General features: G+C 50.7%; 1 protein-coding gene across 1 annotated transcript in view; it reads left to right on the forward strand.

Annotated features, from left to right (window-relative positions):
• The window catches only part of IQGAP1 (IQ motif containing GTPase activating protein 1), a 53,883-nt gene extending 50,150 nt beyond the window's left edge, over positions 1 to 3,733 (forward strand). Inside the window, exons 37-38 of the mRNA XM_063170124.1 lie at positions 642 to 750; positions 2,231 to 3,733. Of these exons, the coding sequence (XP_063026194.1) occupies positions 642 to 750; positions 2,231 to 2,344 (223 nt within the window). The 3' untranslated portion in view covers positions 2,345 to 3,733. The remainder of the gene's footprint in view (positions 1 to 641; positions 751 to 2,230) is intronic.
• The last annotated feature ends 19,199 nt before the right edge of the window (positions 3,734 to 22,932 follow it).

The following is a 22,932-nucleotide window of genomic DNA, read 5'->3' on the forward strand; positions in this document are numbered from 1 at the left end:
CTAGGCTGGCATCCCTAGGGCCAAGACACCTTGCATAGTGATCACTCTTCAGTTCTCTTTTTCTGGTTGGAGCAAAGCAATTCTTTGATTGAGAAGTGTAATGTGATTTAAACATGACATCGTCTTTCCCCCAACCGCTTCTCTGTCACCTCCACAGTTATGGGAGGGTACCTCCTTGGGTGAATTGTTATTATGCCTAACAGCTTCCATTGCTGAAAAGTCAGCTTTATGCTAGCTTGAGTTTTTCCAGCTGTAGTTTGCTAGCCTTGAGAAGCTGGCATGTCTTGTGTGGAATATAGAGAAGCTGGCTGTTACTAGAATTTTTTCACCTCTGAGTCATACTTTGTACTCGGTGCACTAAATGAGGCATAAATATGTGGCACTAAAGTAGACTGCTTAGATTTTGCAAACTAAATTAAATGACCCTGTTTCCTGCTATGCTTCTGTGAAGATAGGATTTACCGGACATAGAATCTGTTAGGCTTCTGTTCATTGTTGTATTGAGTCTCTTTGGCTTGTATGGGCTCATTTCAAATGGGGCTAATAGAATAAAGAGTTAAGAAGAGAATTTTTAAAAATTTGTCTTCAGGTTTCATCTCATATATTCCCTCCCTGTGATTTGTCATTTCTCAACTTCATAGGTTTAAAAACGTGATTTTTGAAATCAGTCCAACAGAAGAAGTGGGAGATTTTGAGGTTAAAGCAAAATTCATGGGTGTACAGATGGAAACGTTTATGTTACATTATCAGGTAAGAACTGTCCTGTTTAATAGTCTCGTGTAAGTTCCCATGCCAGTCTCTTCTCTATCAAAATAGCAGTGACACATTTTTTGCCTAAATGGTCTGAATAATGCTCTCAAAAATAACCCATTTATTGCAGATGACACAGATGCAACACATACAGGGGATCCAAACTGCTTTTTGTTTATTTGCTAATGAAAGCCTGTTGTCGGTCTGTGTTCTTAATTATGTATACACATACACACACAAAACAAAAACTTGCATTTTCAACAATTTGCTGCTACAGCGGAGAGCTTTGGAGTCTGTGGCACCTAGGCTTGTGTGTGATGGCTTCAGCCAGTCATTGTGTATTGGTATTCTTTCTGCTACTCTACACTTACCCATTTGTTTCCGGTTCTTAAGTGTCCTCCTTAGGTGTCAGCCTCTACTTAGGCCACCAGAACAGGCATGCCAACTTCACGGTTCCCTGTTCTTTTTCTCATGCCAGTATTTTCACACCTGGTGTCTCTGTCCCTTTCTTTCCCCACTCCCTGTGCATCTTGGTCTTCTTTAGGTTTGTTAGTTGTGGAAGCTTCAGGCCTTTCAAAACAGATTCTGTGCAGTAGCACCGTGCATTGCAGTTAGTCCATGCCAGCTTGGCTGCTGGGATGGACAGCTGCCTCACACCTTTTGTTTGCTTTGAGGGCTCCCCTAGTAAGTTCCGGTCCTAATCTGTCAGAGCTGGTCATTAACTTGTTGGTTTGTGGGGCTACCCAAGGTCACCAAGGTCACATGGTTTACTATACCACTATGCCTTTGTAGCGCTGCCTTGCAGATAAAGCAGATGTTGTCAGAGGACAGCACAAGGGATACAACATCACACAGGTCCACCCATATGCCCACACCTACCCACTGTGTTACTTGCAGGAGTGGGATTGCGGAAAGAATTTAATCAGTGAGATAAAATCAGTGCAGGTGCATTGCTGACAAAGCAAAGTATAACTAGAAATACCGCCCACATAAACACCTGAGAGGTTGAATCGACATCATATGCATACTGACTGAGATGCCGTTTCTTTTTGCGCCGTAGATTGAAGCGCTGTAAGCCACTTCCCTGAGATCTGTGGCCACTAAAGCTTTCAGAAAGGGACACTGTGGAATGTTGTAATGCTTCATGGGTACATGATAGAATTAGGCACATAGGAAACCTAAATGTTCTAAATGTTTATGGCTACTGTGCAAATGACAAGGCTGGAGATGGCTGGTCTTCTATTTCTGTCTCTTTTGTAATTTTTTTAAACCCATTGCTTAAAATAATCAAGACCTTTAATGTCTTAGAATGACTATTTTTTTCACAGTAAAAGTGGCTCTTTAATAAGTCTCTTGCTTTTCTATGTTATGCTGTGTACTTTTTTGTTGATATTCCTTAAGATCTACTGTACTAGAGGGTCTTATATATTCTCTGTCAGCTCTTGACAATTCTTCACTCATTAAGATACTCTCTTTGCAGGATCTCTTGCAGCTGCAGTATGAAGGTGTTGCTGTCATGAAGTTGTTCGACAGAGCAAAAGTGAACGTCAATCTTCTGATCTTTCTTCTGAATAAGAAATTTTATGGGAAGTAACTGACCTCTGCCAGTAAGTCTGTGAAAGGGGAGATGGATAGAAACCTGCACATGCAACTTTTAATAATGTGGTGATGTATCAGTATATTCGCACCGTGTACTAATTGTGTCAAATGTATCATGAAGGAGGACTAAGAACCTCTTGGGAATTGACAACCCTGATTGAGTCTGCAGGGAGTTGGTTTCTTGTTTATTTATAGTCTTCCAACTTTGAAGATCCCCTTTAAAGAGGTTATTTTAGAATGTATTTTTACATGGGTTTGGCCATTCAACTAATATTCGAGTATACTTAGGCCATCTGAATGCTTAGTTTGCCTACTGTGTGCTTTATGAGGCTTGAGTTCTTTTTGCCTGTGCAAAGAGAAAGCTGGCACTATATGGAGGTCTATTAGCCTCTTCCTGAGAACTAAAAAAGGGTTGCAGGTGGTATTTGGACTCCAGTTATTCTCAAGCAAAGATGACCAATGGAAAACATGGTTAAGATTCAGGTTATCCGTTTGTTTGCAAGCTTGCATTGGTAGAGGTGGCAGTTGCCAGTTGCCAAGATTAGAACTACTGTGGTCAGGTAATCAGTAAGCATAAAAAGTTATTGAGCTATTTGTGATGATGTACTACAGCCACATATAGCAGCTTAAGTGTCTCATTTTTCTCCATTTGCTTCTGTTTATCACACTGTAGTAATTTACAGGTGCACCCCTAATGGAGGGACCATGGAATGTATTTACTAGGGCTTATAGATGAAAAGATTTTTGTGGAAGGGGAGGGTAGCTGAAACAATTTCTTGTGACACGTTAACTTTTAATGTTGCTTGCAAAGCATTTGAAATGTAAAATTCACTTTTTTTTCCCCAGTTTAGAGCAATGTTATATATATATCTGTGTCTGATGCAATAAATGTTAGTTTTCTTCCTTGGACAAGTCTGTAGGTAGAGCCTGTCTCAAATAGATTAGCTTGTAAAAAGTTAATTTTTTTCTAGCTACACTCAAATTCCTTTATCTTTTATTATTTCATGGGGGGTTCGTCTGTGCTTTTTCACAGTCGTGGTGGTTGTTCTGTTATATCCAATAAAATGCAGAGACTCTTACAAAATATAATTGACCTTTAAATTCATTTGCTTCAGCTGTTTCCCCAGTTTTTTCCTTCAGTTTTTTTTTAACAGACACATCTCCTGCAAATTTCAAGTTGGCCTGCTTATTCAGGTTACTGTACAGAGTTTAAATGAACTTTTTGATCTATTCCGAGGCAAGTTCTTTCAGCTTATGTCTTTTTTTTTCTCATGAAAGACACTCCTAGTATTTGGAATGTCCATGCCACTGAGCATAACTTTTCTGTAGTTCTCTTGGAAGGAAATAATTAAACTTGCTGGTGTTTATACTGTATTTAAACATACTCTAGTGTGTTTGGTGTATGTGTGGTCCAACCCAATAACAAAAACTGCTTACCAAGCCCAAGAAAGATGGAGCACATCAACCATTTAGCTTTTCCCTCCTGTTTTATCAGGGAGTTTATGGCCCTGCCGAGAGACAGATGATAATTAATGAGTTCCAGGCTGAACTGTGACAGTAACCAGTTCTGTTCATGGTTTATTGACACATTCATCATCCACACTCTCCAATTGAAGTCCTGGGGTTTGTTCCTGTTTTTTTTCAGCCTTATATCCAACTTTCCATCCCTTCTCTCTGTCCAGTGTGTCTTTGGTGTTCATTTCTTGTCCTGTGTGCTTCCCCCTCCCATTCCCTTTCACTACTTCAGTCTCTCTTGTTCTTGTTTTTCTTTCAAGAAACAAATACTCAATATTTATTTAGTAAATATTACTCAATCTATCTCCTCTACTTTTTGTCTCTCTCCCTCCCTGCCTTCTTTATTTCTCCTTTCTTCCTCTCCTTTTTCCTTTGTCCTGGATGTGACTGTATTTCTTTGTCCCTCTCACTGTCCTTTTGTCCTGTACGTGTCTGCAGCTGCAGCCCAGCCCTTCTCCCTCATTGTACCCTTCTCTTGGTAAGCCTCTGACCTGCTGGCCATGCTGCTCTTTCTCCATTCCTCTGCTGCGCCTTGCCCGCCTTCCCCCCACTCACCTGCCGTGTCATGGTCACTTCCTCTCTCAGTCCTTGTTTCCCTCTTTGTCTCTGTAACCCTGTCCTTGCCGTGTGTGTAGCACTCTGTCTTTTTCTCTGTCCTCCTCCATGCCTCACTTGAGTTCCTTTCTATTCTCTGTGGCTCTGTGGTCTCCTTGTGCCGTTGTTCCTCACAGAATCCTTGTGTTCCATTTGCTGTCCCTGCTCCTTTTTAATCTGTCTCTGTCATGCTACCCATCCCAGGGGTGTTTTGTTTGGCTTTTTTCTGTTAGAGGTTTTTGTTTGTTTTTTTTGATGTGTTTTTTTGTTTGTTAGTTTTTGTTGTTTTTGTTGTTGCTTTGGTTTTTGGGGGGTGTGTGGTCAATTTCATCCTGTACCCCATTCTTCCTGTGTCCTCTCTTCTGTCACTCCCTATTTCTGCCTCTCACCTGTGACAGCGAGGCTGGGGAGGAACTTCAACCCTTCTGGGGGCTGCCTTCCTTTCTTGGTGGAGCAGTCCCTTTCTGGGGGGATGTACATGTGGAAAGGGCTTGACTAAAATGCCACGCTGCTGTTCAGGTCAGTTTGACTCATTCTGTGCCTTCTTAAGGGGTGAGGAAAAGCGGGTGAAGACTCGGGACTCTCATGTCATTTGGGGCACCCCAAGGTCCCTGGGAGAAGGAACCATACTGTGGTGGAGGAGCAAGTGGCTGGTGAATGAGGAGAGATCATGCTGGATGCCATCCCCCAGAGGGACCCAAAACTGCCAGAAATCTCACAGGGAGGGGTGGGTGTAGAATACTAAAACCTGTCAAGCTTTTCATTTTATAGGTAGTGGCAAAGAAAAGGAATTTATCTCTAAATTCATTTGGAAAGAAACCCTCTCTCTATCCACTCATTTGTATACAGCAATGTAGGAAACTCGGACTAGAGATGGGTAACAGTTTTGAAAATAAAGACATAAGTTTTATCTAGGAATGAACCAATCAAGTGCCCAGAAAGCATAAGAACAGCTGCAGGGGCTGAAGGGAACAGAAAGGGTTCTCTGGCAACTTTTGCCTCAGTTCTCTGCCTGCTCCCAATGTTCGTCGCAGCCCCGGCCTGAGCTCAGCGGCACAGCTGCCGCAATGTGGACAGAGAGCGGTACTGCCGCACCCCGACCCAGTGCCAGTTTTCCTTCCAGTTGTAGAACTGCAAACATCGCAGTATTCCTCTGACACCAGCAGTTCTAGGAAGTAGAGGTGTAGGTGGCCTTGGCCTCCCACAGGTCCTCATGTCAACTTACTCTGAAACATTGGGGTGGAAGTTATTCTATCTCATGAACAGAGGTACCTTTTCCTTACAGGTGCTTGTGCTGTAGTTTGGATTCTGCTTCCTAACATTTCTAGTGTGACATGGTTTACCATAGAGAAAATCTGCCAGGAGGTAGCACTCTGGGGACCGTGGCAGTCCCGGGTGTGTATTCTGAACTCCTCCAGAATGTTAGGTTTGAAGTATTTCTTATCTCAGGAAAACAGCATCTGCATATCAGCTGTTGAAATTTTGGGTTCAATTTCTTGAATCACAAATGTCATAGGATTCCTCCCAGATGGCAGCTGCCATGAAGTATGGCTCTTCTTGATCTTGGGTTTCAGGGGCTGTTTCCAAAGTGACCTACAGACATTGGAATGAAATAATTATTTACTGTGTAAAGGAATCGCTCTCCAAAGCATCAGCCAGGGTCTAAATGTGCCATTCTGCCTTTTAAAAGTACCAACATCACAGGATTTTTCTCAGATTAAAGCTTCCATGGAGTCGGATCTCTCAAGCCTGGCCCTTGAGAATTGTGGGCCTCCTGTGAACTGGTCTTGCCAGAAGGGCTTGCTGAGTTTTCCATTGTGTGGAAAAGAGATCCCATTTGCAGCCTGAAGCCTCGTGTTTCCTGTAGGATTTCCACTCCTAGAATTGCACACTTTGAAGAATTTCTTGTAGCAGAAGTTTTCTGGGAGCTAGGACTCTGGCTGGATTTGGGTCTCTGGACTCTCAGGTGAAGTGACCTTGAGACACTAGGGCATGCAGATTTCCTTGATGTTGAAAAGAGCTATTGTTCGCACCCAGGAGCCATGGTCTGAATGGGGGTGTCACCTCTTAAATTTGCAAATGTCACAGGATTTCTTCTAAATGAATGGTGCTAAGAACATAAGGTCTGGCTGGCTTTTGACTTAGAGGCGCCTCCTCTAAATTGGTCTTCAGACGCTAGGTTGGAAAGTGTTCCTACATATGCCAAATAGCCCTTGCTATGCAGTTAATAAGCTTCAAATTACCATGGAGTTGCTGTCCCTGCAAAGATTTTGGCAGAGCCTGGTTGTGGTGCCCCACTCCACTCCACCACCCTTAGCAGGTCCTTATGGTTGCATGGGGAATCATCGTGGAGCATGCCAACCCAGCTCCATCCTGGGAACAGCACCTGTATTTTACCCTAAAATTTCTGTCCCATTATAGCTCCTGTTAGGATACAAATGTAACTTCTCGGTTTCCACTGATTTTACCCCCAGTCATCTTTCCATACAGACATTGCTCCACTCCCCAGAGGATTATTGTGAGCAGATGTGAGCTCTGCTGTCCCTTTGGACTGACAAAGACAGAGGTTTTGTCCCAAGTTGCTTTTGAACCTGTCCTGCACCTGTTACGAGTCCTCAGTCTCCTGCAATTTTGTGGGTCAGTCACATGTAAAACAGCACAGCTGGCTGGCATGCTTTGCTCATGAGGGGAGACAAGAGAAGAATCCCTCTGCTCACACCAGACCTGCAGCTGCCAAACCTCACCAAAGCACCTGAGGAGCCCCCAGGGACTGATGGTACAGAAGGGAGGTGATGGAGGACAGCACAGCAGGCAGCCTGCCCTCCATCTGGCTGTGAAGAAGGCAGGGCTGGGAACTGTCAGCAACATCCCAGCAGGTCTGGCTGATGGTGCCACCCTGAGGGCTTCCCCTGCCTTTGGGCAGTCCCAGCTGCTGCAGCTCACTTGACAGAGACTCATTGTCTATACTGTGCTTGGCTGCACTGGAGATGATGAAGCCGAGGACAGCAATGGTTGCCTTCACATCCCCTGACTGCAGATGGGAAGGAGGGCGAGCTCTGTCACCTTGGGAAGGCGTCTGCAGAGTCACTGCTGCCCGTCTCTGGAGCGTGGCTCCATTGGGGGACCGTGGTAAGGACAGCAGTGCTCACTTAACTGTGCACCTGAGGACAGCTTCAGGATCTTGTCATACTGTGGGAGAGCAGAGCTTCACAGTAAACACCAGCTAACACACTGACTGCCAGTGTTAACACTAACAGTTCTTACCTAAATATTAATACTAGTAACACTTACTATGCGTATTATTAATCCTAGTAGAGGCTGGTAGCGTTCTTTAGGCTGAGGCTTGCATGAAGAATACAAAATTAATTAACGTTGCTGATTATGCTATTGTGTTGAAATACTTGGCCTCCACTGCGGTAGCCCCACGCTTACCTCGATGGCCTGCCCCAGCAGGTCCCAAAACACCTGGATGCAGATCAGCTTAAGCTTCACTGATGTGATAAACAGAGTTCACTCTTTATAATTTTTAAAATTTTAATAAAGGATAAAAGGACAAAATAATCCAGCACTGGGATGCTTTTAGCACACAGCCAAAGAGCACAGAGGTAGCTTAAAAACATGTTCACTATATACTGTTACATTGCTGAGGTTACAGGCATATTCATTAACTTACACATTATTCAAACATTCCTTTGACTTTTTGATGTTCCAGGAACTCTCTTGTTTGGTTTTAACCTCTGACTTGTCTGCAGAACGTTCTGTAAATTAGGTCTACATATTTTATTTCTTCCTGTAGTTTTATCCTGTTGCTTCACACTCCCTGATAACACTGGTAAGAGTCGATAAATCCTTCCTGGATGCTTAAGCTCTTTTTGTGTCACTATTATCTTATCACTTGGTAGGGGCAGTCTGCAGTTATAAGAAGCAGAATAATTGCTTTACACCATTTTCTGAGTTAGTTACATAGAAGTATTTTAGTTTCTATTTTAACATTTTGCTAAAGCCTACCATATATTTATCACGCTACTATTCATATGAAATATACAGTGCATACATAAACTGGCATATTACACTATACAAAGCAGTTCAAAGTAAGAATAAGTTTTACCACATCAAAATACTTGTAATGCAAAAAGCTAATCTATGAATGTGAAAGCCAGTATTGTTTTATCATCTATAACATCCGACGACGAGGGTGAGCAGCGGGCCCGCAGCAGGCGCAGGGCGGGCAGGGGGACGCGGGCACTTAACTTAACAGGGTGCTGATCTCGGCCAGTCGGGGCAGGCCAAGTCCCCGCAGAAGCGGAAGCACTGCGGTAGAAGAGGCACCCAGAGCCCGCAGCGGGCGCTGCACGCCCTCCCCGCTCGCGAGCCCTCTCCTCACCAAATCGCCGCCGCTCCCTAGTCCGCCCTGCTGTCGCAAAGACGACACGGAACCCCTCCCGGGCTACACTCCTCTCCGCCTCCTGCCCCGAGTGCCGATGGGGCGCTCCGGTAGGGGCTCTGCGGGGGTCCTTTCACCGGGACCTGGGCACGAGAGAGGGCCGGAGAAGGGGACGGGGGTTTCGCGAGCGGGAGCGCCGCCGCCGCCGCCGCCGCCGCCGCCGCCGCCGCCGCCGCCGCCGCCGCCGCCGCCGCCGCCGCCGCCGCCGCCGCCGCCGCCGCCGCCGCCGCCGCCGCCGCCGCCGCCGCCGCCGCCGCCGCCGCCGCCGCCGCCGCCTGCGAGCTCCGCCCCACGCTCCCACGGGCCTCAGCCTGACGGCTCCTAAGCCTGCCAATCACGGCCCGCCTTTCTCCGTCCGCCCTGTCCAATCACAGCCGCCCTTTCAAACCGGAAGCGGTCCCGCCAATCTCAGCCCGCTCAGTCGCGGCTCGCCGCCTCAGACTGGCCCCGCTCGCCCGTACGTCTGAGGCGCCGCTCCCGCCACCGCCGCTTTGGGAGCCGGCGGAGCAGCGTCCCCGCTGCCGCTGCCTCGGCAGGCGCTGTTGCGGACGGCAAGGGCGGCCGGGAGCTTCCAGTTCAGGTCCTGGTCGGGATCAGGTTCTGGTCCAGGGAAGCGGGCAGGCGGCGGGCAGCGGGCGGACGCGGCCACAGCAATGGCGGCGGCGGGAGCAGCGCTTGAGGGGACCGCGGGGAGTCGCGGATCCGAGCGCGGCGGGAATGGGCGGGCTGGGATTGGTGGAGCCGGCAGGCGCTGCCTCGGGTTGTGATTGGCTGGCTGTCCGCCCGTGGGGCATAAATAGCGGGCGTTGGGGCGCCAGCGGCGTCAGTTCGGCGGCGAAGCTGGGAGCGACGGGAGCTGCGGATGCGCGGTCCGAGGAGCGGCGCTGCGGCAGGACGGGACCCCCGCGGCAGCTGATCCGGGGAGCGCCGGTGAGCACGGGCGCGATGCCTGCGGCAGTATCTGGGGCCGGCCGTGTCCAGTTCTTTCTGCCGCGCCCTGCGTGGCGCGGGTAGCCGGCGGCTGGTGTGGGGCCTGGAGTGGCGCGGTGGGGGGGGCACCGTCTGCTGTCACTGGGGGCTGGGAAGTAGCTGCTTCGCGGTTTCTGGATTTAAAGAAATGTTCAGAATACGAGGGATAAAGCTTGCTTTTTGTATTTTTATTACTTTATTTTGTTTTTATTTGTAATGTTTTTTTTCTTAATTGTGTTATTTTATTATTGCCCGTTTTAATACATCTTTTTGGTTTGATTTGTTTTCTTTACTAGATGTGTCATGTTAATTTGGTAAGGGTTGTGGGACTGGGGCTGAAACACCAGTTGTGAGAGCAGTGGGGACATAAAACCCCAGGGTGTGGAATAATGATTTTGGCATGAGTCAGGCCCAAAACAATGTTGGGTGGTGGAAATGCTGAGGCTAGATAAATGCCATGGGAGGAAGGCGTGGAGCTGCAGCACAGGGCCTGCAGGTTATGCCTGGGGGTTCCCAGCCCCTGCCCTGTGGTACCAACGAGGGGCTGAGGGTGTGGGGGCTCAGAGGGTTCTAGGGCCCAAGAACCAGCCCAAGAGTGCCTTTTGGGATGGGGGGGCAGGAGTCCAGTGGCTGTTCCCAGCCCCTGGAGCTGCCTGAGGGGAGGTGAGGGGGCCTTTGTGCAGGTGCTGGGCTGAGAGCCAGGGTGAGGGGGAGGGTGGATGTTGAGCTTCAGGCTTCCAGTGTCCCCAGAGTTGGGATGCCACTTAGGGTTGCCACTTAGGGCTGGGTGGGTGGATGGGAGAGCTTCTAGAGATACTGAAATTGTAATGATGGCAGTAACTGATTTGTGGCCTTATCAACAGCCCCAAGGTGCAATGAGAAGCATGAGCAGCTTTTAGCTGCAGCCAGTAGGAAGCTGAGGAGCTGGAGCTGAGGCAGCAGAGCTGGAGGAGACAGAAATATGGTAGGGTTTGATGTAAAACCTCTGTGGGGCTGGGATAGGGATTGTGGAGTGGGGAGGTGAACTGCATGGTTGGAATTGAAATTGCTGTAAGGGCTGTGATCAGAGCTCAAGAACTAGAGCTAAAACAAAGATCCTGTCCTGAGAAGCACAAGTAGTATTGTGTGGCACTACTGTGAAGATTTTGAGCAGGAAGTGCAAAAGAAGAGCTGGCAGTTAAATAAAGCTTGTGGGACTGGAGCTGAAATCACTGGGGACGGGGTGGGGACTGCAGTGCTGCAGAAAGAGTCACTGCTACAAGGGATAATCACTGTGGATCTGAGGACTAATTGCAGAATGGGACACAGAGGTGGAAGAAGAGAGCTGGCAGTAAAATAAAGCTTGTGGGTCAAGAACTAAAAGAGCTGAGATCACTGGGCTTTGTCTTCTCTTCATTCTGGGACTGGAATTGCGCCTTAACACATCACAGTAACCTTAGGGCTGGTACCTGAGACTGTAGTGTTCTTGCGCCGAGATCACTGTAGGCCTGTGACATGGATGCAGGGGCCGGGTATTGCCACTAATAGTAGAACAGGATGTACGGGGTGGCGAAAGGGGGCTGCAAGGTGGCGCCTGAAAACCCCGTCGATGCTAGAATATTGCCTGCGCCTGTGATGGCACCTCTTGGGGCACACTGTGGGGCTGGGAAGTGGACTGTGGGGCTGGCAACTTGAATGAAAATGGCAAAGGACCTAGACCTGTGAACGGGGCTGTGGGCATCCAGGAGAACTTACGCAGGGGGTGGCAAAGTGACTGGGGACTGCTGGGTGGGGGCTAAATCACTGCCGGGCTAGCATATGGATGGTGGGGCGTGGGCTTTCGGAGGCTCGTGCGGGAGCTGAATTGTTTCCAAGCTGGAGCCAAGAGCCAGATGCTGGCATTTGAAGCTGGAAAAACTCAGAGCTGGAGCTGGAAGAAGAGAGCTGGCAGTAAAATAAAGCTTCTGGGTCAAGAACTAAAAGAGCTGAGATCACTGGGCTTTGTCTTCTCTTCATTCTGGGACTGGAATTGCGCCTTAACACATCACAGTAACCTTAGGGCTGGTACCTGAGACTGTAGTGTTCTTGCGCCGAGATCACTGTAGGCCTGTGACATGGATGCAGGGGCCGGGTATTGCCACTAATAGTAGAACAGGATGTGCGGGGTGGCGAAAGGGGGCTGCAAGGTGGCGCCTGAAAACCCCGTCGATGGCAGAATATTGCCTGCGCCTGTGATGGCACATCTTGGGGCGCACTGTGGGGCTGGGAAGTGGACTGAGGGACTGGCAACTTGAATGAAAATGGCAAAGGACCTAGACCTGTGAACGGGGCTGTGGGCATCCAGGAGAACTTACGCAGGGGGTGGCAAAGTGACTGGGGACTGATGGGTGGGGGCTAAATCACTGCCGGGCTAGCATATGGATGGTGGGGGGTGGGCTTTCGGAGGCTCGTGCGGGAGCTGAATTGTTTCCAAGCTGGAGCCAAGAGCCAGATGCTGGCATTTGAAGCTGGAAAAACTCAGAGCTGGAGCTGGAAGAAGAGAGCTGGCAGTAAAATAAAGCTTCTGGGTCAAGAACTAAAAGAGCTGAGATCACTGGGCCTGGTCTTCATTCTGGGACTGGAATTGTGCCTTAACACATCACATTAACCTTTTAGGGCTGGTACCTGAGACTGTAGTGTTCCTGCGCCGAGATCACTGTAGGCCTGTGACATGGATGCAGGGGCCGGGTATTGCCACTAATAGTAGAACAGGATGTGCGGGGTGGCGAAAGGGGGCTGCAAGGTGGCGCCTGAAAACCCCGTCGATGGCAGAATATTGCCTGCGCCTGTGATGGCACCTCTTGGGGCGCACTGTGGGGCTGGGAAGTGGACTGCGGGGCTGGCAACTTGAATGAAAATGGCAAAGGACCTAGACCTGTGAACGGGGCTGTGGGCATCCAGGAGAACTTACGCAGGGGGTGGCAAAGTGACTGGGGACTGATGGGTGGGGGCTAAATCACTGCCGGGCTAGCATATGGATGGTGGGGCGTGGGCTTTCGGAGGCTCGTGCGGGAGCTGAATTGTTTCCAAGCTGGAGCCAAGAGCCAGATGCTGGCATTTGAAGCTGGAAAAACTCAGAGCTGGAGCTGGAAGAAGAGAGCTGGCAGTAAAATAAAGCTTGTGGGTCAAGAACTAAAAGAGCTGAGATCACTGGGCTTTGTCTTCTCTTCATTCTGGGACTGGAATTGCGCCTTAACACATCACAGTAACCTTAGGGCTGGTACCTGAGACTGTAGTGTTCTTGCGCCGAGATCACTGTAGGCCTGTGACATGGATGCAGGGGCCGGGTATTGCGACTAATAGTAGAACAGGATGTACGGGGTGGCGAAAGGGGGCTGCAAGGTGGCGCCTGAAAACCCCGTCGATGGCAGAATATTGCCTGCGCCTGTGATGGCACCTCTTGGGGCACACTGTGGGGCTGGGAAGTGGACTGCGGGGCTGGCAACTTGAATGAAAATGGCAAAGGACCTAGACCTGTGAACGGGGCTGTGGGCATCCAGGAGAACTTACGCAGGGGGTGGCAAAGTGACTGGGGACTGCTGGGTGGGGGCTAAATCACTGCCGGGCTAGCATATGGATGGTGGGGCGTGGGCTTTCGGAGGCTCGTGCGGGAGCTGAATTGTTTCCAAGCTGGAGCCAAGAGCCAGATGCTGGCATTTGAAGCTGGAAAAACTCAGAGCTGGAGCTGGAAGAAGAGAGCTGGCAGTAAAATAAAGCTTCTGGGTCAAGAACTAAAAGAGCTGAGATCACTGGGCTTTGTCTTCTCTTCATTCTGGGACTGGAATTGCGCCTTAACACATCACAGTAACCTTAGGGCTGGTACCTGAGACTGTAGTGTTCTTGCGCCGAGATCACTGTAGGCCTGTGACATGGATGCAGGGGCCGGGTATTGCCACTAATAGTAGAACAGGATGTGCGGGGTGGCGAAAGGGGGCTGCAAGGTGGCGCCTGAAAACCCCGTCGATGGCAGAATATTGCCTGCGCCTGTGATGGCACATCTTGGGGCGCACTGTGGGGCTGGGAAGTGGACTGCGGGACTGGCAACTTGAATGAAAATGGCAAAGGACCTAGACCTGTGAACGGGGCTGTGGGCATCCAGGAGAACTTACGCAGGGGGTGGCAAAGTGACTGGGGACTGCTGGGTGGGGGCTAAATCACTGCCGGGCTAGCATATGGATGGTGGGGCGTGGGCTTTCGGAGGCTCGTGCGGGAGCTGAATTGTTTCCAAGCTGGAGCCAAGAGCCAGATGCTGGCATTTGAAGCTGGAAAAACTCAGAGCTGGAGCTGAAAGAAGAGAGCTGGCAGTAAAATAAAGCTTCTGGGTCAAGAACTAAAAGAGCTGAGATCACTGGGCTTTGTCTTCTCTTCATTCTGGGACTGGAATTGCGCCTTAACACATCACATTAACCTTAGGGCTGGTACCTGAGACTGTAGTGTTCCTGCGCCGAGATCACTGTAGGCCTGTGACATGGATGCAGGGGCCGGGTATTGCCACTAATAGTAGAACAGGATGTGCGGGGTGGCGAAAGGGGGCTGCAAGGTGGCGCCTGAAAACCCCGTCGATGCTAGAATATTGCCTGCGCCTGTGATGGCACCTCTTGGGGCGCACTGTGGGGCTGGGCAGTGGACTGTGGGGCTGGCAACTTGAATGAAAATGGCAAAGGACCTAGACCTGTGAACGGGGCTGTGGGCATCCAGGAGAACTTACGCAGGGGGTGGCAAAGTGACTGGGGACTGCTGGGTGGGGGCTAAATCACTGCCGGGCTAGCATATGGATGGTGGGGCGTGGGCTTTCGGAGGCTCGTGCGGGAGCTGAATTGTTTCCAAGCTGGAGCCAAGAGCCAGATGCTGGCATTTGAAGCTGGAAAAACTCAGAGCTGGAGCTGGAAGAAGAGAGCTGGCAGTAAAATAAAGCTTCTGGGTCAAGAACTAAAAGAGCTGAGATCACTGGGCTTTGTCTTCTCTTCATTCTGGGACTGGAATTGCGCCTTAACACATCACATTAACCTTAGGGCTGGTACCTGAGACTGTAGTGTTCTTGCGCCGAGATCACTGTAGGCCTGTGACATGGATGCAGGGGCCGGGTATTGCCACTAATAGTAGAACAGGATGTACGGGGTGGCGAAAGGGGGCTGCAAGGTGGCGCCTGAAAACCCCGTCGATGGCAGAATATTGCCTGCGCCTGTGATGGCACCTCTTGGGGCGCACTGTGGGGCTGGGAAGTGGACTGCGGGACTGGCAACTTGAATGAAAATGGCAAAGGACCTAGACCTGTGAACAGGGCTGTGGGCATCCAGGAGAACTTACGCAGGGGGTGGCAAAGTGACTGGGGACTGATGGGTGGGGGCTAAATCACTGCCGGGCTAGCATATGGATGGTGGGGCGTGGGCTTTCGGAGGCTCGTGCGGGAGCTGAATTGTTTCCAAGCTGGAGCCAAGAGCCAGATGCTGGCATTTGAAGCTGGAAAAACTCAGAGCTGGAGCTGGAAGAAGAGAGCTGGCAGTAAAATAAAGCTTCTGGGTCAAGAACTAAAAGAGCTGAGATCACTGGGCTTTGTCTTCTCTTCATTCTGGGACTGGAATTGCGCCTTAACACATCACATTAACCTTTTAGGGCTGGTACCTGAGACTGTAGTGTTCCTGCGCCGAGATCACTGTAGGCCTGTGACATGGATGCAGGGGCCGGGTATTGCCACTAATAGTAGAACAGGATGTGCGGGGTGGCGAAAGGGGGCTGCAAGGTGGCGCCTGAAAACCTCGTCGATGCTAGAATATTGCCTGCGCCTGTGATGGCACCTCTTGGGGCGCACTGTGGGGCTGGGAACTGGACTGTGGGGCTGGCAACTTGAATGAAAATGGCAAAGGACCTAGACCTGTGAACGGGGCTGTGGGCATCCAGGAGAACTTACGCAGGGGGTGGCAAAGTGACTGGGGACTGCTGGGTGGGGGCTAAATCACTGCCGGGCTAGCATATGGATGGTGGGGGGTGGGCTTTCGGAGGCTCGTGCGGGAGCTGAATTGTTTCCAAGCTGGAGCCAAGAGCCAGATGCTGGCATTTGAAGCTGGAAAAACTCAGAGCTGGAGCTGGAAGAAGAGAGCTGGCAGTAAAATAAAGCTTCTGGGTCAAGAACTAAAAGAGTTGAGATCACTGGGCTTTGTCTTCTCTTCATTCTGGGACTGGAATTGCGCCTTAACACATCACAGTAACCTTAGGGCTGGTACCTGAGACTGTAGTGTTCTTGCGCCGAGATCACTGTAGGCCTGTGACATGGATGCAGGGGCTGGGTATTGCCACTAATAGTAGAACAGGATGTGCGGGGTGGCGAAAGGGGGCTGCAAGGTGGCGCCTGAAAACCCCGTCGATGGCAGAATATTGCCTGCGCCTGTGATGGCACCTCTTGGGGCGCACTGTGGGGCTGGGAAGTGGACTGCGGGGCTGGCAACTTGAATGAAAATGGCAAAGGACCTAGACCTGTGAACGGGGCTGTGGGCATCCAGGAGAACTTACGCAGGGGGTGGCAAAGTGACTGGGGACTGATGGGTGGGGGCTAAATCACTGCAGGGCTAGCATATGGATGGTGGGGGGTGGGCTTTCGGAGGCTCGTGCGGGAGCTGAATTGTTTCCAAGCTGGAGCCAAGAGCCAGATGCTGGCATTTGAAGCTGGAAAAACTCAGAGCTGGAGCTGGAAGAAGAGAGCTGGCAGTAAAATAAAGCTTCTGGGTCAAGAACTAAAAGAGCTGAGATCACTGGGCTTTGTCTTCTCTTCATTCTGGGACTGGAATTGCGCCTTAACACATCACATTAACCTTAGGGCTGGTACCTGAGACTGTAGTGTTCTTGCGCCGAGATCACTGTAGGCCTGTGACATGGATGCAGGGGCCGGGTATTGCGACTAATAGTAGAACAGGATGTACGGGGTGGCGAAAGGGGGCTGCAAGGTGGCGCCTGAAAACCCCGTCGATGGCAGAATATTGCCTGCGCCTGTGATGGCACCTCTTGGGGCGCACTGTGGGGCTGGGAAGTGGACTGCGGGGCTGGCAACTTGAATGAAAATGGCAAAGGACCTAGACCTGTGAACGGGGCTGTGGGCATCCAGGAGAACTTACGCAGGGGGTGGCAAAGTGACTGGGGACTGATGGGTGGGGGCTAAATCACTGCCGGGCTAGCATATGGATGGTGGGGCGTGGGCTTTCGGAGGCTCGTGTGGGAGCTGAATTGTTTCCAAGCTGGAGCCAAGAGCCAGATGCTGGCATTTGAAGCTGGAAAAACTCAGAGCTGGAGCTGGAAAAAGAGAGCTGGCAGTAAAATAAAGCTTCTGGGTCAAGAACTAAAAGAGCTGAGATCACTGGGCTTTGTCTTCTCTTCATTCTGGGACTGGAATTGCGCCTTAACACATCACATTAACCTTTTAGGGCTGGTACCTGAGACTGTAGTGTTCCTGCGCCGAGATCACTGTAGGCCTGTGACATGGATGCAGGGGCCGGGTATTGCCACTAATAGTAGAACAGGATGTGCGGGGTGGCGAAAGGGGGCTGCAAGGTGGCGCCTGAAAACCCCGTCGATGGCAGAATATTGCCTGCGCCTGTGATGGCACCTCTTGGGGCGCACTGTGGGGCTGGGAAGTGGACTGCGGGGCTGGCAACTTGAATGAAAATGGCAAAGGACCTAGACCTGTGAACGGGGCTGTGGGCATCCAGGAGAACTTACGCAGGGGGTGGCAAAGTGACTGGGGACTGATGGGTGGGGGCTAAATCACTGCAGGGCTAGCATATGGATGGTGGGGCGTGGGCTTTCGGAGGCTCGTGTGGGAGCTGAATTGTTTCCAAGCTGGAGCCAAGAGCCAGATGCTGGCATTTGAAGCTGGAAAAACTCAGAGCTGGAGCTGGAAGAAGAGAGCTGGCAGTAAAATAAAGCTTCTGGGTCAAGAACTAAAAGAGCTGAGATCACTGGGCCTGGTCTTCATTCTGGGACTGGAATTGCGCCTTAACACATCACATTAACCTTTTAGGGCTGGTACCTGAGACTGTAGTGTTCCTGCGCCGAGATCACTGTAGGCCTGTGACATGGATGCAGGGGCCGGGTATTGCCACTAATAGTAGAACAGGATGTGCGGGGTGGCGAAAGGGGGCTGCAAGGTGGCGCCTGAAAACCCCGTCGATGGCAGAATATTGCCTGCGCCTGTGATGGCACCTCTTGGGGCGCACTGTGGGGCTGGGAAGTGGACTGCGGGGCTGGCAACTTGAATGAAAATGGCAAAGGACCTAGACCTGTGAACGGGGCTGTGGGCATCCAGGAGAACTTACGCAGGGGGTGGCAAAGTGACTGGGGACTGATGGGTGGGGGCTAAATCACTGCCGGGCTAGCATATGGATGGTGGGGGGTGGGCTTTCGGAGGCTCGTGCGGGAGCTGAATTGTTTCCAAGCTGGAGCCAAGAGCCAGATGCTGGCATTTGAAGCTGGAAAAACTCAGAGCTGGAGCTGGAAGAAGAGAGCTGGCAGTAAAATAAAGCTTCTGGGTCAAGAACTAAAAGAGCTGAGATCACTGGGCTTTGTCTTCTCTTCATTCTGGGACTGGAATTGCGCCTTAACACATCACATTAACCTTTTAGGGCTGGTACCTGAGACTGTAGTGTTCTTGCGCCGAGATCACTGTAGGCCTGTGACATGGATGCAGGGGCCGGGTATTGCGACTAATAGTAGAACAGGATGTACGGGGTGGCGAAAGGGGGCTGCAAGGTGGCGCCTGAAAACCCCGTCGATGGCAGAATATTGCCTGCGCCTGTGATGGCACCTCTTGGGGCGCACTGTGGGGCTGGGAAGTGGACTGCGGGGCTGGCAACTTGAATGAAAATGGCAAAGGACCTAGACCTGTGAACGGGGCTGTGGGCATCCAGGAGAACTTACGCAGGGGGTGGCAAGGTGACTGGGGACTGATGGGTGGGGGCTAAATCACTGCAGGGCTAGCATATGGATGGTGGGGTGGGCTTTCGGAGGCTCGTGCGGGAGCTGAATTGTTTCCAAGCTGGAGCCAAGAGCCAGATGCTGGCATTTGAAGCTGGAAAAACTCAGAGCTGGAGCTGGAAGAAGAGAGCTGGCAGTAAAATAAAGCTTCTGGGTCAAGAACTAAAAGAGCTGAGATCACTGGGCCTGGTCTTCATTCTGGGACTGGAATTGCGCCTTAACACATCACATTAACCTTAGGGCTGGTACCTGAGACTGTAGTGTTCTTGCGCCGAGATCACTGTAGGCCTGTGACATGGATGCAAGGGCCGGGTATTGCCACTAATAGTAGAACAGGATGTGCGGGGTGGCGAAAGGGGGCTGCAAGGTGGCGCCTGAAAACCCCGTCGATGGCAGAATATTGCCTGCGCCTGTGATGGCACCTCTTGGGGCGCATTGTCGTTCCAGTACATTCCCGGTACGTGCTAGGTACGGTTCTAGGTTTCTGAGATGGTCCTGAGTCGGTGCTGAGATGGTCCTGAGTTGGTGCGGATTGGTTGCTGTGATGGTTCTGAGTGAGTGCTGATTGGTTGCTGGGGTGATCCTGAGTGTGTGCTGATTGGTTGCTGGGATGATGCTGAGTGTGTTCTGATTGGTTGCTGAGATTGTCCTGAGTCGGTGCTGAGATGGTGCTGAGTGGATGCTGCTATGGTCCTGAGTGGGTGCTGATTGGTTGCTGAGATTGTTATGAGTGGGTCCGGATTGGTTGCTGATATTGTTTTGAGTGGGTGATGATTGGTTGCTGAGATGGTTCTGAGATGGTGCTGATTGGTGGTGATATGGTGCTGAGTGGATGTTGAGAAGGTCCTGAGATGGTGCTGATAGGTTGCCAAGATGGCCCTGAGTGGGTGCTGAGATGGTGCTGAATGGGTGCTTGTTGGTTGCTGAGATGGTCCTGATTGGGTGCTGATTGGTTGCTGAGATGGTGCGGGTTGGTGCTGAGACGGTGATGAATGGGTGCTGAATTGGTGCTGAATGGGTGTTGAGATTGTGCTGATTGGTCTGAGATGGTCCTTAGTGGGTGGTGCGAAGGTCCTGAGATGGTGCTGATTGGTTGCTAAGATGGTCCTGAGTGGGTGCTGAGATGGTGCTGAATGGGTGCTGATTGGTTGCTGCGATGGTCCTGGGTGGGTGCTGATTGGTTGCTGAGATTGTGCTGAGTGGATGCTGCGATGGTCCTGGGTGGGTGCTGATTGGTTGCTGAGATGGTGCTGAGTGGATGCTGCGATGGTCCTGTGGGGGTGCTGATTGGTTGCTGAGATTGTTATGAGTGGGTCCTGATTGGTTGCTGAGATTGGTATAAGTGGGTCCTGATTGGTGTCTGAGATGATCCTGAGATGGTGCTGAGATGGTGCTGAATGGTTGCTGAGATGGTGCTTAGTGGGTGCTGATTCGTTGCTGAGATGGTTCTGAGGGGGTGCTGATTCGTTGCCGAGATGGTTGCTGAGATGGTGCTGAGTGGGTGCTGAGATGGTGCGGATTGGTGCTGATATGGTGCTGAGCGGGTGCTGGTTGGTTGCTGACATGGTCCTGATTGGGTTCTGATTGGTTGCTGAGATGCTGCTGAGATGCTGCTGAATGGTTGCTGTGATGGTTGCTGAGATGGTGCTGAGTGGATGCTGCGATGGTGCTGAGTGGGTGCTGATTGGTTGCTGAGATTGTTATGAGTGGGTCCTGATTGGTTGCTGAGATTGGTATAAGTGGGTCCTGGTTGGTTGCTGAGATGGTGCTGAGATGGTGCTGAATGGTTGCTGAGATGGTGCTTAGTGGGTGCTGATTCGTTGCTGAGATGGTTCTGAGGGGGTGCTGATTCGTTGCTGAGATGGTTGCTGAGATGGTGCTGAGTGGGTGCTGAGATGGTGCGGATTGGTGCTGATATGGTGCTGAGCGGGTGCTGGTTGGTTGCTGAGATGGTGCTGAGTGGGTGCTGAGTGGGTGCTGATTGGTTGCTGAGATTGTCCTGATTGGGTTCTGATTGGTTGCTGAGATGCTGCTGAATGGTTGCTGAGATGGTGCTGAGTGGATGCTGCGATGGTGCTGAGTGGGTGCTGATTGGTTGCTGAGATTGTTATGAGTGGGTCCTGATTGGTTGCTGAGATTGGTATGAGTGGGTCCTGATTGGTGTCTGAGATGATCCTGAGATGGTGCTGAGTGGGTGCTGATTCGTTGCTGAGATGGTGCTGCGATGGTGCTGAGTGGGTGCTGATTGGTTGCTGACATGGTCCTGATTGGGTTCTGATTGGTTGCTGAGATGCTGCTGAGATGCTGCTGAATGGTTGCTGTGATGGTTGCTGTGATGGTGCTGAGTGGATGCTGCGATGGTCCTGAGGGGGTGCTGATTGGTTGCTGAGATTGTTATGAGTGGGTCCTGATTGGTTGCTGAGATTGGTATAAGTGGGTCCTGATTGGTTGCTGAGATGGTGCTGAGATGGTGCTGAATGGTTGCTGAGATGGTGCTTAGTGGGTGCTGATTCGTTGCTGAGATGGTTCTGAGGGGGTGCTGATTCGTTGCTGAGATGGTTGCTGAGATGGTGCTGAGTGGGTGCTGAGATGGTGCGGATTGGTGCTGATATGGTGCTGAGCGGGTGCTGGTTGGTTGCTGAGATGGTGCTGAGTGGGTGCTGATTGGTTGCTGAGATGCTGCTGAGATGCTGCTGAATGGTTGCTGTGATGGTTGCTGAGATGGTGCTGAGTGGGTGCTGATTGGTTGCTGAGATGGTGCTGAGATATTGCAGATTGGTGGTGAGATGGTGCTGAGCGGGTGCTGATTGGTTGCTCAGATGGTGCTGAGAGAGTGCTGCTTGGTTGCTGAGATGGTGCTGAGATGGTACTGATTGGTGGTGAGATGGTGCTGAGTGGGTGCTGCGAAGGTCCTGAGATGGTGCTTATTGGTTGCTAAGATGGTCCTGAGTGGGTGCTGAGATGGTGCTGAATGGGTGCTGATTGGTTCCTGCGATGGTCCTGAGGGGGTGCTGATTGGTTGCTGAGATTGGTATGAGTGGGTCCTGATTGGTGTCTGAGATGATCCTGAGATGGTGCTGAATGGTTGCTGAGATGGTGCTTAGTGGGTGTTGATTCGTTGCTGAGATGGTGCTGCGATGGTCCTGAGGGGGTGCTGATTGGTTGCTGAGATGGTCCTGAGTCTGTGCTGATTGGTTGCTGAGATGGTACTGAGTGGGTGCTGATTGGTTGCTGTCGTAAATACTGCCGTAAAGCGCGACTGTAGTAAAAGGTGCCGTGAAGCGCGACTGTCGTAAAAGGTACCGCAAAGCAAAACTGTCGTAAAAGGTGCCGTAAAGCGCGACTGTCGTAAAAGGTGCCGTAAAGCAAAACTGTCGTAAAATGTGTCGTAAAGCAAAACTGTCGTAAAAGGTGCCGTAAAGCGTGACTGTCGCAAAAGGCGCCGTAAAGCAAAACTGTCATAAAAGGTGCCGTAAAGCGCGACTGTCGTAAAAGGTGGCGTAAAGCAAACCTGTCGTAAAAGGTGCCGTAAAGCAAAACTGTCGTAAAAGGTGCCGTAAAGCGCGACTGTCGTAAAAGGTGTAGTAAAGCAAAACTGTCGTAAAAGGTGTCGTAAAGCGCGACTGTCGTAAAAGGTGGCGTAAAGCAAACCTGTCGTAAAAGGTGCCGTAAAGCGCGACAGTCGTAAAAGGTGTCGTAAAGCAAAACTTTCGTAAAAGGTGTCGTAAAGTAAAACTGTTGTAAAGGGTGCCGTAAAGCAAAACTGTCGTAAAAGGTGCCGTAAAGCATAACTGTCGTAAAGCGTGCCGTAAAACGCGACTGTAGTAAAAGGTGCCGTAAAGCAAAACTGTTGTAAAAGGTGTCGTAAAGTAAAGCTGTCGTAAAGGGTGCCGTAAAGCAAAACTGTCGTAAAAGGTGCCGTAAAGCATAACTGTCGTAAAGCGTGCCGTAAAGCGCGACTGTAGTAAAAGGTGCCGTAAAGCAAAACTGTAGTAAAAAGGTGCCGTTAAACGAGACTGTCGTAAAAGGTGTCGTAAAACGAAACTGTCGTAAAAGGTGCCGTAAAGCAAAACTGTCGTAAA

The sequence above is a fragment of the Melospiza melodia genome, chromosome 15 (genome assembly GCF_035770615.1).
Source record: "Melospiza melodia melodia isolate bMelMel2 chromosome 15, bMelMel2.pri, whole genome shotgun sequence".
Classification (NCBI taxonomy): domain Eukaryota; kingdom Metazoa; phylum Chordata; class Aves; order Passeriformes; family Passerellidae; genus Melospiza; species Melospiza melodia.